This window comes from Notechis scutatus, chromosome 2 (assembly GCF_049901735.1).
Source record: "Notechis scutatus isolate UNSWTSFEM ecotype Mainland chromosome 2, rNotScu1.2, whole genome shotgun sequence".
NCBI classification, from domain to species: Eukaryota; Metazoa; Chordata; class Lepidosauria; order Squamata; family Elapidae; genus Notechis; species Notechis scutatus.
This window is the reverse complement of record NC_142010.1, coordinates 57,635,383-57,649,110: the sequence shown is the minus strand read 5'-3', so window position 1 is coordinate 57,649,110 and position 13,728 is coordinate 57,635,383. Positions and strand designations below refer to the sequence as shown.

The 13,728-nt window shown below is 38.9% G+C and overlaps 1 protein-coding gene and 1 long non-coding RNA gene across 4 annotated transcripts in view; one reads left to right on the top strand and one right to left on the bottom strand.

Annotated features, from left to right (window-relative positions):
- FBLN2 (fibulin 2) overlaps nucleotides 1–13,728 on the top strand; it is a 152,010-nt gene that overhangs the window by 90,461 nt on the left and 47,821 nt on the right. For all 3 annotated transcript variants that reach the window (XM_087954816.1, XM_087954815.1, XM_087954817.1), the window contains exon 6: nucleotides 7,230–7,416. In XM_087954816.1, the coding sequence (XP_087810942.1) occupies nucleotides 7,230–7,416 (187 nt within the window). The remainder of the gene's footprint in view (nucleotides 1–7,229; nucleotides 7,417–13,728) is intronic.
- LOC148132032 (uncharacterized) overlaps nucleotides 1–13,728 on the bottom strand; it is a 124,573-nt gene that overhangs the window by 107,101 nt on the left and 3,744 nt on the right. The window contains exon 2 of the long non-coding RNA XR_015747521.1: nucleotides 7,283–7,407. This is a non-coding gene — a long non-coding RNA (uncharacterized LOC148132032). The remainder of the gene's footprint in view (nucleotides 1–7,282; nucleotides 7,408–13,728) is intronic.

The window sequence follows — 13,728 nt, the reverse complement described above, 5'->3', positions numbered from 1 at the left end:
CCAAAAATGTTTAAATACATTGTATCCTCCTTTCCTTCGATATTTTATTACATTTTAAAAATCAATCATTATTAAAAACTTCAACATTTTAATTTCTTATTAAATCTTAAACCATTCTAATTTACTATTTCAAATATAAATGTTACAATACCATCTTCTGTACCTTAGCAGAATCTTTCTTACAGAAAATTATATTTCATCCTTTGTCTCTAAAAAAATCCCTCTTCTCCCATCCAATTTTAAAGCTTTGAGGCTTTTCTCCGCCTTTCCTTTCTTTCTTCCTTCCCCACCAAATCTTCCTACCCCCTTCTTCTTCTAACCTCTACCTTGCTGGGATCCCTTCTCTGTTGTGTTCCTTTTTCTCTTGTTTGTTATCATTATATTTACTTTGAATCATATTTTCTCTTTCTCAAATGTTTTTTAGATCTTAAGTCCTTCATTTTCCTTGCTCTCTTCCTTCCTTCTTCCTTAGATAAGTTTTGGGATTCAATGAAGATGGCGTCTTCGTCTCTTCCTTGTTGTTCTTCTTCCGTTTCCATCTGTTCCATTGTCTGTTGGTAATTGACCAGCGCCATTTCTAGAAATAGAAAAGCTTTTTCCATGCCATCTTTGCAGGTTGCTTTTGTTTGCTCATATTCATCCCTCAGGTCTTCAAAAGGAAAGCCATTATAAATAAATCTTTTCTTTTCTTTATTCCTCTTTCTTCTTACACCAACCAAATATTCCGAGAGAAAGGCAAAACAATCCCAAAATCCACAATCCTCAATAAATCCAAGCAAGCCAAAATTCCCCTTCCTCTTCCAGGGTGGTATCAAACAAAAAAAAAAAAGAATCCAAGTCTATATTTTAAAGCCTTATTAAGATTGTATTTCTGTCCTCAAGTCTTCAAGGCATCTCCTCCAACAAGATCCAAATTTATATATTTTCTTTATCCTCTCCCTTCCGGCTTAATTCCGTCGGGAGGGGAGAGTAACTTTCCCTTCAGCACCTCAAAATAGCCGCTTTTTTTTTCTCTTGTGGAAGAAATCATCAGAAAACCATCTTTTCCAGGAATTAAATTAGATAAATCTCAAAGCCCTGGGTCGACCAAGAAGAACTTTTACTTTCAATAACTTTCTCTTCTTCCTCCTGCGCATACTTGCCCGGCTGTCAACTTCTTTGTGGCGGCCATTACGGACCGCCGCTGCACTGTCCTGGTAACAGGGGGTTCTGCCGGCCAGGAGGGGTCTGCAACACCCCAAACCCTTCCTCCGGATCCCCTTACCTTCAGCTACCCCTGCAGGGCAGCCTTGCTCCGCACCCGTCCGGGTCGGAGCCCCAAAACGGCTAGCGCGGCAGGGATCGCGCAGCTTCGCGAATCCCTACCGCATCGCGAAGCCGACAAACCGGAAACTTCGTATATTGTCTAGTGTTGAATGCCAAAATAATCATAAAATAGGAAAATCTTGGGAGACTTTCCATTAAATAAACGTTAGGTATTCTTGCTCAAAATGGACACACCAAAAATCTCATAGATCATGTAATAATTGAAAAATAATTATTCTTATTTAATATTAGGGTCTTGTGGATGCCATCTAGGGGAGGTAACTGTATCTATCTGCCCTATGGGCAGTTTCTAAATTTGATAAATAAATTTTAAGACCCCCACTTTTTTTTGCTAATCCTTACTTTATGTGATAGCACTCAAAATTGTCAGTGATAATATAATGGTCAGCAAAAAGAAGGTTTGGGAACCAATTTTCTAAAGCATCTAATGTATAAATATTAAAAATTCTTCCAAGGGAAAAAAACTATCAAAATGATGAAATAATTTCCCTTTGAGATATAGTATGTCAAGGTTAATATGGTAAAACAGAAACAAAGCAAGGCAGAAAGAAAAGGAACAGCAGAAAACAGAATATTGCTATTGTTGGTTTACTTGTTTATTTCCTTTGGCTGTTTCTCAAACAATATTTGACAAAGATTGAGTCTGACTTGAGTGCAAGTAAGAACCTGTATTAAGGAATACCTTGTGGCAATAAGGACAGTGAAATCTGATTATTTCTTCATCATTGTTATACAGTATTTACTGATAGTTGCCTTGTGGCTCTGGTTTGGATGATTCTGGATTCCTTGCAGGTTTGTCATAAGTATTTCACTAAACATCATTTAGATTGGGGGTCTCCAACCTTGGCAACTTTAAGACTTGTGGACTTCAACTTCCAGAATTCATCCACCAACTCCCAGAATTCAACTCCAGGAATTCTGGGAGTTGAAGTCCACAAGTCTTAAAGTTGCCAAGGTTGAAGACCCCTGTTTTAGATGGCTCATGCTGGCCCTATGGAGATGATGGAGATCAGTCTTGTCTGGCTATCTGATGGAATTTGATTTGATTACACTTGAGGAAGTAAACAGGGTCCTTAGATTGCTGAATCCTGTGTATTAGATCCATGTCCTCCTGGATAATGAGATTTTCCTGGAAATAACAAGCAGCAGGGTTCAAGTGGGGTAAGAAGAGGGAGGGGGTTCAGCCTGCTCTTAGGAAATCAGTGGCTTCTCCTCAAGATGCCATTACTGGGACAAGCTTTACCTGACAATATTCATCCACCTCCAACCTTGCATTTTGGAAAAGCTCACGGAAAAGATTGCTGGCCTTATTGCTGTCAGGGTTCATGCTTGAATAGAGCTCCAAGGCAATTGATTGAATTTGTGGATGATCTCTGATGACTTGGGAAATACAGTATAAAGCAATCATGTTGTTGCTTGAGAAAGAAAAATCCTAGATCTATACAAGCCATGGAAGAAGAAATAGCGTATGAATCCTTGATACAAGCCATGAGGCTCAATTCCCATTATGTCTATTAATTGTATTACTTTTGCACATGACATGAAAGATTATCTATGTGGTTTTTTTTTAAAAAAAGTTTTTAAATATGAAATATGATTTGAATATGGTTTTCTGATATGGACAAAATGAAACCAAGAATCAGTTAAGGCAGGGAATTTGAAAAATTGCTTCTCTTCATATAAAATATGACCATGAGTGGCAGGAGTTTTGAGGACTGCTGTTGGAACAATACGTTTTAACCAGATTAGGTACAAGAAAGCCCACCAGAGGCTCAGTGCAGCTTCTTTAGAGCTGTCAAACAGCAAAAAAAAACAACAACAAAAACCCCTAATAAAATGTCAAAAAAAAGTATATGGACGATCTGAAGCTTTGTGGATAATCAGAAATTGAAATCCAGCCATTGACAAACACTGTAACAATTTTTAGCACTGGAATTTGGTCTTGAAAAAATACGCTATATTATCAATAAATTGGGGTAAAATAATCAATTTTAAATGCCAAGTGACCATTCCATTAGGAACCATCTGGATGAAGCCTACACATAATTAGGCATTTTGCAGTTGGATAAGATCAAATATGGAAAAACTGTGAACAAAGAACACATCCAAAGATTGAAAACATAGCTTAAGACAAAAATGAGTGGTGAGAATACCATCAAAGCCATCAGTAACTTGCCCATACCCTTAATATGATACACTCTTGGAATTATTAACTGGACAGAATCTGAACTGGATAGTTTATACTAAAAAAACTGATAACTATTCACTATGTAGTATTCCTCCATAGTGATATTGCTGGGTTACACTTGCCCTGTAGAAATGTACACAGAAGTTTACTTTAAGTGAAACAAACTGTTGAAGAAAAGAATGCATTGGTTGATTATGTAAAAGAAAGCTAAGAACAAACATTGATGCAGTTTAAAAATTGGAATTTACTGAATGCATCAGAAACAAAATATGAATACTGAAATAATGCTGTAAATCAGAGGTGTCAAACAATTTTATTGAGGTTGCATTTGACCTCGGTGGCCAGGGGGGGGGGGGTTGCTTATGGTAGGCATTTGACAAAGGCTCAAGGTGTGCTTTTTCCCTTCTCTTCTTTCCATGCCAATGGCCATTTTTGGCCGGCAGACTGCTTCTGAAGACCAGGGAGGCCAAAAATGGGCCTCCTAGGGGCTCTCCAGGGCCTCTGCATGGCCCGTTTTTGGCTGTCCGAAGCACCGCTGGGTAGTCCTTTGATATTTCCAATCTTGTGGGCCAAATTTAAGCACCTCATAGTCCGAATCCGGCCTGCTGGCCTTGAGTTTGATGCCCCTGACGTAAACCAAGAACAGAATACTGGCAAGGAAAAGAATTACCTGGTCATTTTCTACAAAAGAAAGGGAAAATGGATACAGATAAAACCTGGCAATGGCTGACAACTGGAGCATTAAAAAAAGAAACTGGAGGCTTGATTTTGGCTACTGGAGAGCAAGCTATTGAACCAATTCAGTCGAGGCCAGATTTTTTTTAAAAAATCATCAAATGATCCGAAGTGCAGATTATTAAAGAAACAGAAGAACCAATAAATCATATATTTGGCTCATTGCAAGAAGATTACACAAGCTAATTATAAACAATGACATAACCCAGTTGCCAAAATGATTCACTGGAACATCTGTAAAATGTAATGAAAATTGGTAGGAACGTACAGTTGAAAAAGTGGTTAAAAATGTGCAGACTGTAATACAGTATAACCTGATAAAGTCTTGGCTCATAACAAATGAGATTTAAATGTGATTGAAAAGAAGAATGTGCGGATAATTGATGTGGCAATGCTAGGGGATAGTAGTATAGAAGTATAGTGGTATAGAAGACAAAGAATTGGAGAAAGTCCCAAAGATCTGAACATCAAAGTTAAAAGATTATGACGTAAACTGCCTATGGTGACCCCATATGCACACTGGATGAAAAATTCTTGGACAGCACTTAAACAATCTGCATATTGACAAAGTTTCCTTCTGTCAATTGCAAAAGACCACACTGCTGAGATCCATGCATATTTTACTTTGATACATTATGACCTCCTAGATTTTTGGGGTGAACTTGTTGCATATGAAGGCCAATTGCACTAAAGAACTGACAGCTGTAACTTCATGTTGTTATTTATATAATAATAAACAAGTAATCCTCAACTAACAACCATTCATTTAGTGACCCTACAAAATTACAACGGCACTAAAAAAAGTGACTTATGACCAGTGGTGGTATTCTACCAGTTCGGCCTGGTTCTGGCGAGCCAGTAGCAGCAATGAGCAGTGGAGACTGAACCGGTTCTCTCCACCGCTCTGCTGTTGGGCCCACCCGCCCACCTGGGCTCCCATACTCACCTTTATCCCCTGAATTTGAAGCGCAGCTGCTTTGCGCAGCACAGAACAGTGTCACACGGCAGCTGCTGAAGTGACCGACATTGTGCAGGCTTGCAGGAGGCGCATTTGGCACGCGTGTGCACGCAAAGCGCGGCCACCAAGTGACACCCACCAAACCAGTGGCAAAAATATTTAAATCCCACCACTGCTTATAACCAGGGGTGGAATTCAAATTTTTAACAACCGGTTCTGTGGGCGTGGCTTAGGTGGTGGGCTTGGCTTGATGGTCATGTGACTGGGTGGGCATGGCTTGGTGGTCATGTTATTGGCTGGGCGTGGCCAACTCAATATCACTCACATCGAGACACGCCTGGCCTCTCATGACTGTGGGGATGCTGCAACTGTTGTAAGTGTGAAAAATCGTCATAAGTCACTTTTTTCTGTGCCATTGTAACTTTGAATGGTCACTCCACACAAGCAAAGTGCCAGCAAAGGAGGAAAAAAACCTCCAGAGAAGTTCCAGAGACAGGAAGTCTAGTCCTGCCAAGAATGTAATAAGGGTTAACGGAGAGGCAGTTTCTGTAAGCAACACCAGAATGTTTCCTTCCTGCCTTCCTTACAGGATTAGGACAGTAATTTCTTCTAACAACCGGTTCTGCGAACTGCTTAGAATGTTAACAACCGGTTCTAGCGAATAGGTGCGAACTGGTAGAATCCCACCCCTGCTTATAACCTATTTTCACACTTGCGACCATTGTAGCATCTCCATGGTCCACATGATCAAAATTCAGATGCTTGGCAACTGGCATGTATTTATGACAGTTGCACAATCCTAGGATCAAATGATCATCAACTCACCTTCCCAACTGGCTTCCAACAAACAGAGTCAATGGGGGAAGCTAGATTTGCTTAACAACCACATGATTCACCTAACTGCAGTGATTCATTTACCAATGGGGCAAAAAAGGATCATACAATGGGGCAAAACTCCCTTAACAACTCCCTTGCCTGGCAATGGAAATGTTGGCCCCAATTGTGGTAGTAATTGAGGACTACCTGTAATAATTTCTACATTTAAACATTGTAATGTCAGGGATCCCGAAGCTTCAGAATGACTTTGAGGGCTTTGTGAGAACTGTAGATTTGCCATGTTGGGCTTAAGACCTGCTTTATGGCTCTTCTTTATGTTCCTCCATCTAGAAAAGCTGGGTTGGTCAAACACAAAATAAAGTTTGATTTGTGGTCAGTTCTGGAATTTTCTAAGACTGGACTAAGTTCTTCTTTGTTTATTTTTAGGTGAATGATAAAAAGGTGAATTATAAAAATAAGACGGATTATTTCTTCTGACTTCTGAGTGTCCTTTTTAATTATGACTTTGAAGTACTTAATTTTGGCACTTTGCAAATATGTAAATAGTATTAGATTCTGTAAATAATATTAGTGTCAACTCATAAAACATTCCTATGCCTGTTTTAGTAGTTGCCATAAAAAAAGAGGAGGGGAGGAAGGAAATCTGGAAGAGCAGTTGAAAACAAAAGTACATTCCAAATCTTATCTTTAAAAGATTGTAACTAAAATACCGGAGATTTGCAACGTGAATGATGACACCCAGCCTGTGAATGTGCTCATTTGGAGAATCTGGTTTATGAGACACCCAGGGGGCTGCGGAAACAGGGTCACAGGTGACTGTAATTATGTATGCCAGAGTTGGCTTCATACAGGGTAGTGCCAGTACATTGCCTCTAATGAATCCTTTGAAGTTTTTTGAAGTTTGGCTCCAGAATGATGATTTAATTAGAGCGATGGCTGGAATCCTGACAATTAGATTCTGTGTCACACTGGCTTCTCTTTGGGTGGAAAGATGATTCAGAAATAAATTTATAAATTAATTGAAAATCCCTATGGATTCTCAATGAGTTTGTGAGAGCAGTGTTCATAATATGGCCACACAGCAGCACTTTTTAGTATTCATACATTTCCATCAGCTTAAAGCATTTTACTAGTACTAAGTTACAGAAACATAATTGCTATGCTAATGGCACCTTTCTCTTTCAGCAATGTTGTGACTGCTGCATGCTGGGCCAACAAGTAAAAAATGAGGGTCAAACTTGTGAGTCGAACCCAAATCTTGGCTATCCTTGCAACCATGTGATGCTTTCCTGTTGTGATGGAGAAGACCATCTTATCTCTCCAGAACTGAAAAGACAGCCTGAACCATTGTCAACAGTGACACCTGAAAAATGTAAGAGTGTTATTATTGTCTACAACAGGGGAAGGCAATTAATTTTTCCAATAGGCCACATGGGAAATTGGGACTATTGTGGAGGACTGAACCAATAGGCTGAAATTGGCCCCCATATGTTGAGGGAGAAGGAAATGAGGAGCCTCACCTCAAATCATCTCACCTAGGCCTGACTGCCATTTTCTTCTACTGCAGATGCAGAAAAGTTCTTTCTTTTTTTTCACATTATTAAAAATAGTCAAGCTTGAAGGTACACAAAATACTGTATTTGTCACCAAAGCAACCTGTTTTTTTGGCAAATCAGATCCAAAAGTACAGATGACATTTAACTTCTATAGCAATGTTTCTTTGTGAAAAATTTTATTCTATTTTTATTTCTTCTAAATGGTTATTGAAAGACACTTATGGAGAGGCCAGCAAGTTTTTAACACAAAAGTCAGGGCAATATATATAATCCCATGTGTTTCATGATGCAGTTGTTATCCTATATCATACGCTGCCCATATAGCCTAGGCAGTTTGCTAAGGTTGGATTCTTCATTATTTTTCTTTCCTAGAATATATACATCAAATGGAACAAATCTTACATAAATGCAAGATGTTTGTATCTCTCTTTTTCAATACATTCATTAAATGGCAGCTTTGAATTTTATAATAACAAAATCATAAAGAACAAAAACACATCTCAAAAAATATACAATCTTCCAAAGAAGACCCAGGTCTTTTTCATTATTATACACCCAGGTCTTTTTCATTATTAATTAGAAAATGATGCAGGTGCCTGCATAATCAAAAAGAGTATTAAAGTTAAAGCGTATCTTATCACCATGCATGATATACTTTTCTTGTTAAACAGAAAGATGTTCAATTAGTTTGTAAAGCTAGATACTATAAAAATATATCTCCAATATGCTCAGATACAATAGTATTTTAAAAAGTGCTTAAATGCATCTTGCTATACTGAACGTATGGAAAAACCTATCATAGGACAGGTATGGATAGTATATTTTTTATAGTGTAGTCACTAACTTGGAATTAATGGTGCAGAACAATATATATTTTAAGGTGTCATTTTTATCATAAAATAAATCTAAATTTAAGAAACATACTTTCCTTGGTACAGTTGAAAGAAGAAAGGGGAATTCTGCATAACATCCATCACTTATGGATAGTGAGCCTATTACAGAAGAAATCCATAGCAGCATATTGGCATGCTGGCTATATCAAATTATTTTCCCCACTTTGAGGATGCTATAATCCTTGATCCACCTGGCTTTTAGACTCAGCGGCTGGCATTTTACAATATTGTAATATTTGTTCCATGACAACAACATAGCCATAGAAGTTCTTATGAAGTCAATAGAACCTTCCATGTAGAGCCTCTCAGGCTGTCCTCAGTTGAGAGCTGACCTGCTATTTCTAGTAACTGCAGCCAATTTCTTTCCTGACTGGACATAGCAACAAATGCATACAAATAAAGAATATTTTAATTACTCAACCCATGGGGAAAATACACATTTGCTTTATCCATGGATCTAAGTCACCAATGCTTTATTTCTGGGATGAATAAGTGGAAAGATGTAATTATTTTATGTCAAATTACATCCACTATGATAAATGATAGATGTAGTCTTTTCAATAGTTACAGCAGAAGCTTAGAACATGCCCATTTTTCCTGTAAAGGCTATATGGGCATAATTAAATTATTTTACATGAATGTTCCATAAATTATATTTCTAGAGGTAGACAATAATTAATGAAGTACATTATTGTTTTTGACACTTAATTAGGTTTTAAATAAAATAGGACCCAGTCATGTAATATAGGAAATTATTCCAGAAATAATATAGCAGAAAGAATTATGCATTTTATTTTTTAAAGAGAATGAGCTAGCATATAGAACTCTGGAAGGTTTAAAATAAAGTTACTTTAAATGTGTGGTGTCATTTTCATGGTAAATATACCTACTAACAAAATAAGCTGCTACATGAATGTGATGAAATTCAAGAAAAGGAAGTCAGTGATGCTATGGAAAGTCAGAGGTACATGAAAGAAAAGTAGAGTCATTGCAGTTTTGAAAAAAAACACCAGCTATGCTGAAGTTTTTTTCCTTTTATATACCAGACTTGGTAGATTAACTATAAATATGCACATTGTCTGCAGAGGTGGTATTTAACAGGTTCTCACCAGTTCTGGAGAACTGGTAGCGGAAATTTTGAGTAGTTCGGAAAATGGGCAAATACCACCTCTGACTGGAGATTTTACAGTATCCTTCCTCTGCCATGCCCACCAAGCCACGCCCACAGAACCGGTAGTAAAAAAAATTGACTCCCAACACAAGATTTTTTTAAAAGTAGTTTGCCATTGTCTCCTTCCTAGGGCTGAGAAAAAGTGACTGGCTTAAAGTCCTGTCTTCCCCTCCCAAACTGGTTTTGTGTCTAAGGTGGAATGGAAATCCTTGTGTCTAGCCTGGTGCTTCAACCACTGCACCAAGCTGGCTTTTATATGGAGCATGGTGGAAATAATTTCATCCCTAGCTCTTTCCCATTCCCTTTTTGTATTGCAGTATTTTTATTCCTATATCACCGTCCCTCAAATTAAGGGATAATCCAGAAGATCATATGACCTGCCCAGAGGAATTGCATCTAAGGAGAAACCTCTGGTGGCAGTCATCCAGATCTTTGTGGGAGCTATCTGAAGTGGGAAGATATCAGCTAAGTAGTAGACTCCTATAGAAACTGGATAGGAATCTGAGCAGAAATGACTTCTGCTTATGCTATAATGTCATTTTAAGACAAGACATGATTTTTGCTATATATCATTGAATAGAGACAGGCATCCAAACTCCAAGAAACAAGATTTCATTAGATTCCTCTTGCTTCAACTTTCTTTTAAAACATATTGAATATTTTTTATCCCAGTCTCAAAAAATTCATTTTTCCCTCCAACCCTTCTATTTTTTCATAAATTAACTATGAAATTTAAGGAACACCACAAACCCAAAGCACAACAACAAAAAAGTAGAGCAGTAAAAGTATTCAAGCAGGAATTCCATTAGGAGCAAATTTAGCTGTTCAGTTTCCACTGGACTTCTCAGTGGCTTAGATGTTTGCATCAAATGAAATCTGATAGGGTTCATCTTTCCCTAATTAAAAATCTGCAAACTCTCTCCAATTAAATTAGACTGAACTAAATTAAATTAAATTAAAACATGGCAATTGAAAGTTGCATGCAAACAGCATCCATTATGTATTTTTAAAAGCTAAGGTAGTAAAAGAGTATTGGCTGAAAGTATGAACTGTGATCTATATTGTAATTGCTTATCTGGAACTTAGTCCAGATACCTACATGGATAAGTTCAGAATCCTTCTGCTGGTTCACCAGCAAATGGAACTTGCCTGGATTAGAAGTGATGAAAAACAGGACCTTTTTGTTAGTTGTGTTGTATTTGCCCTGGGATGCCTTCTCCTTATATCAGAAATGCAAGAATTATTTTTATTCTGTTGCTTATTGCTTGTTAATATTGCTTTGATTTATTCAATGCTTTGGGGGTGACTGACCTAACCCTAACTCTAACCCTAACCTTCACCCTAGGCAAAAACACTCCCTTGTGGATTCTTTGGGGTAAATGGTGGTCTAGAAAAATTAGTAAGTTGTCATGTTACTCCATTTTTTAAAAGAGCCTTTTTCTGTTTCTAATAATAAGCCAGGTAGCTTTTGACATGAAGTCATAAGAATGACTTTTGAGCAGAAGGAACAGTGCTGGATTAACCTTGGGTTTTTACGTGTGGGTCCCTCTATTTCATATTCTTCATGTTTTGAGCATTTTAAAAAAAATTTAAACTTTATCTGCTTTTGCTATTTCCACCAGCAGTTCTGTCTTAGCTCATGTCATCTAAGCTAATTATCATCCTGACCAAGGAAGACAGGAGTTGTATTACAACACATCTAGATTACATCAGGTCAGGGTAGTGTGATATAAAAGCTTTAAAAGAAAGCATCAGCTTTTTATGTCAGAGACACCTGATGTTTGTAATCTTTGAAAACTTTTGGACTCCTCTTAGAAGGATCACAACAGTCTAATTCTTAAAGTGACAGAAATGTAAAATTATTAAATATGCGATAGAGAGTAATCGTTATATTTTTGATAAATAAAATTGAGTATAGTCCCCGGTATATCAATCACAGGCCAAATGCAGCCACCCACAGTCTGGAAAAAATTGTGAACCTTCCATGAAACCCATACATACGTGTTATGTCCCACCTTCTAAAAATAAACAGTTAAGGCTGAAAGCAGCAGTCCTTGTAAAGAAAAGGCAGCAAACAGGAAAATGTTCACAGATAGCTCCAATAAGTAAAAGTTCCCACGAACTAAATCCAAGACTCAACAAGATTCTTCAGATCAAAATCCTTCACAAAATAATTCCAATAAGTAGAAGTTCCAACGAATTAAATCCAAATCCCAACAAGATATTTCAGATCAAAATCCTCCAGACTGTGCTCTTCAGTTCTCTCTTTGCAAATAGACACTTTGTTCCGGACAAAGTGCAAAGTCATATCTCTCCTTTATAGAGTAACTAATTAGTCTAATTGCTGGTCTGCCCTCCTACTGTATCCTCGTTGGTTCCTCCTTGTCAGGAGCGTCTTGTCCTGACATCTACCCAGCAATCATCCAAATTATCATCTTCTTCACCTGAAGATATCATCTGTTCCTCATTATCACCCGTTCCCGGCTGACCACCTAATTGAAGGGTGGAGGAGTTTGAAGGTTCAAGCCGACCTTGCAAATCAAATGCATTCATCTCCTCCTCATCGTTAGAACTTGCTGATTCATATAAGTCCTCCTCGCTGGAGCTGTCATTCAAAAACCTGTAGCAGATGCCGGAATCACAACACTATCCTCACCGCAGGGCCCTTCCCCCGGTCTGGCGATCCGGATGCGGTTTCAAGGGAAGCGTGCATGAAAGTCTCGAAGCAGATCCAAGCATGAAGTGTAGACGCATCCGTCCAGGAACAAACCTCCGAGTCATCTATCCTCCTCCTGACCAAATACTGGAAGCGACCTTTTGAGCCAACGGGAATCAAGGACGCCGACCACCGTATCGTCAACAGCAGGCTCCTCAGAAGGCAATGATAACGGACCCGGTTCAGCAGAATCACGTAATCGACAAACAGAAGAATCAGGAATCAAAAGAGATCGATGAAAGACGGGTGAATACGCATGGATCGTGGCAAAGTGAGGCGGTATGCCACGGGATTAATAACTGCCTCAATCGGAACGGACCAATAAACCGATGATCAAGTTTTCTAATAGGCGATCGACCTTCAGATGTTTTGTAGATAGCCACACTTTATCACCCACAACTAACGGAGGTGTATCTCGACGGGACCGATCTGCAAACCGCTTATAATCTTCTTTTGCCTTGTTCAATTGTTGTATCAGTAGACGCGAACCGTGTAGTTCTTCCAAAAACTCTCGGGTCTCAGGAACCGGGAATCCATCATAGTTAATGGGAAGAAACGCGGATGATAACCCATATTTGCAAAAAATGGCGTGACACGGGTGGAGGTATGCTGCAGTTGTTAAACGCGAATTCTGCTAACGGGAGGTATTTCACCCAATCGCTTTGTCGCAAATTAACAAAACATCTCAAATATTGAGTAAGAATCCCAATCACCTTCTCCGTCCGCCATCAGTTTCCGGATGGTGCGCTGACGCTAAACATACTTTCACTTGCAAAGCCGCCATTAACTGTTTCCAAAATTCTGCCGTAAACTGGACCCCACGATCAGAAACCACTCTATCAGGCAGTCCATGTAGACGGAAGATATGTTGCAAAAATAACTGAGCCAGAAGTGCGGGACGATGGTAATTTCCGACAGGGAATGAAATGGGCCATTTTAGTCAACATATCCACTACCACAAGCACTGTTGTGAACCCTGATGAAGACGGTAAATGTGTCAGAAAGTCCACAGAGATCGCTCCCCATGGTCTACTTGGAGTCGGCAAGGGTTGCAAAAGTCCAGGAGGTGCACCGGATGCTGCCGCTTGCCTACATTGAACGCAAGAAGCGAATGCTAAGAAGACACATCATGACGAACTCGAGGCCACCAAAAAGTCCGAGTGACCAAATGCAAGGTCTTGTGTAATCCAAAATGACCAGCGGCTGGGTTATCATGACATTGTGTCATGATGAGAGCCCTCAACGGTCTGGTAGGCACATATAATAAACCCCGATATCGAAGCAGATCGCCTTCAAAAGACCATGGAGAAGTTGGGCCAATGTCCTCCTGTCTCTGCTGCGCCCACGC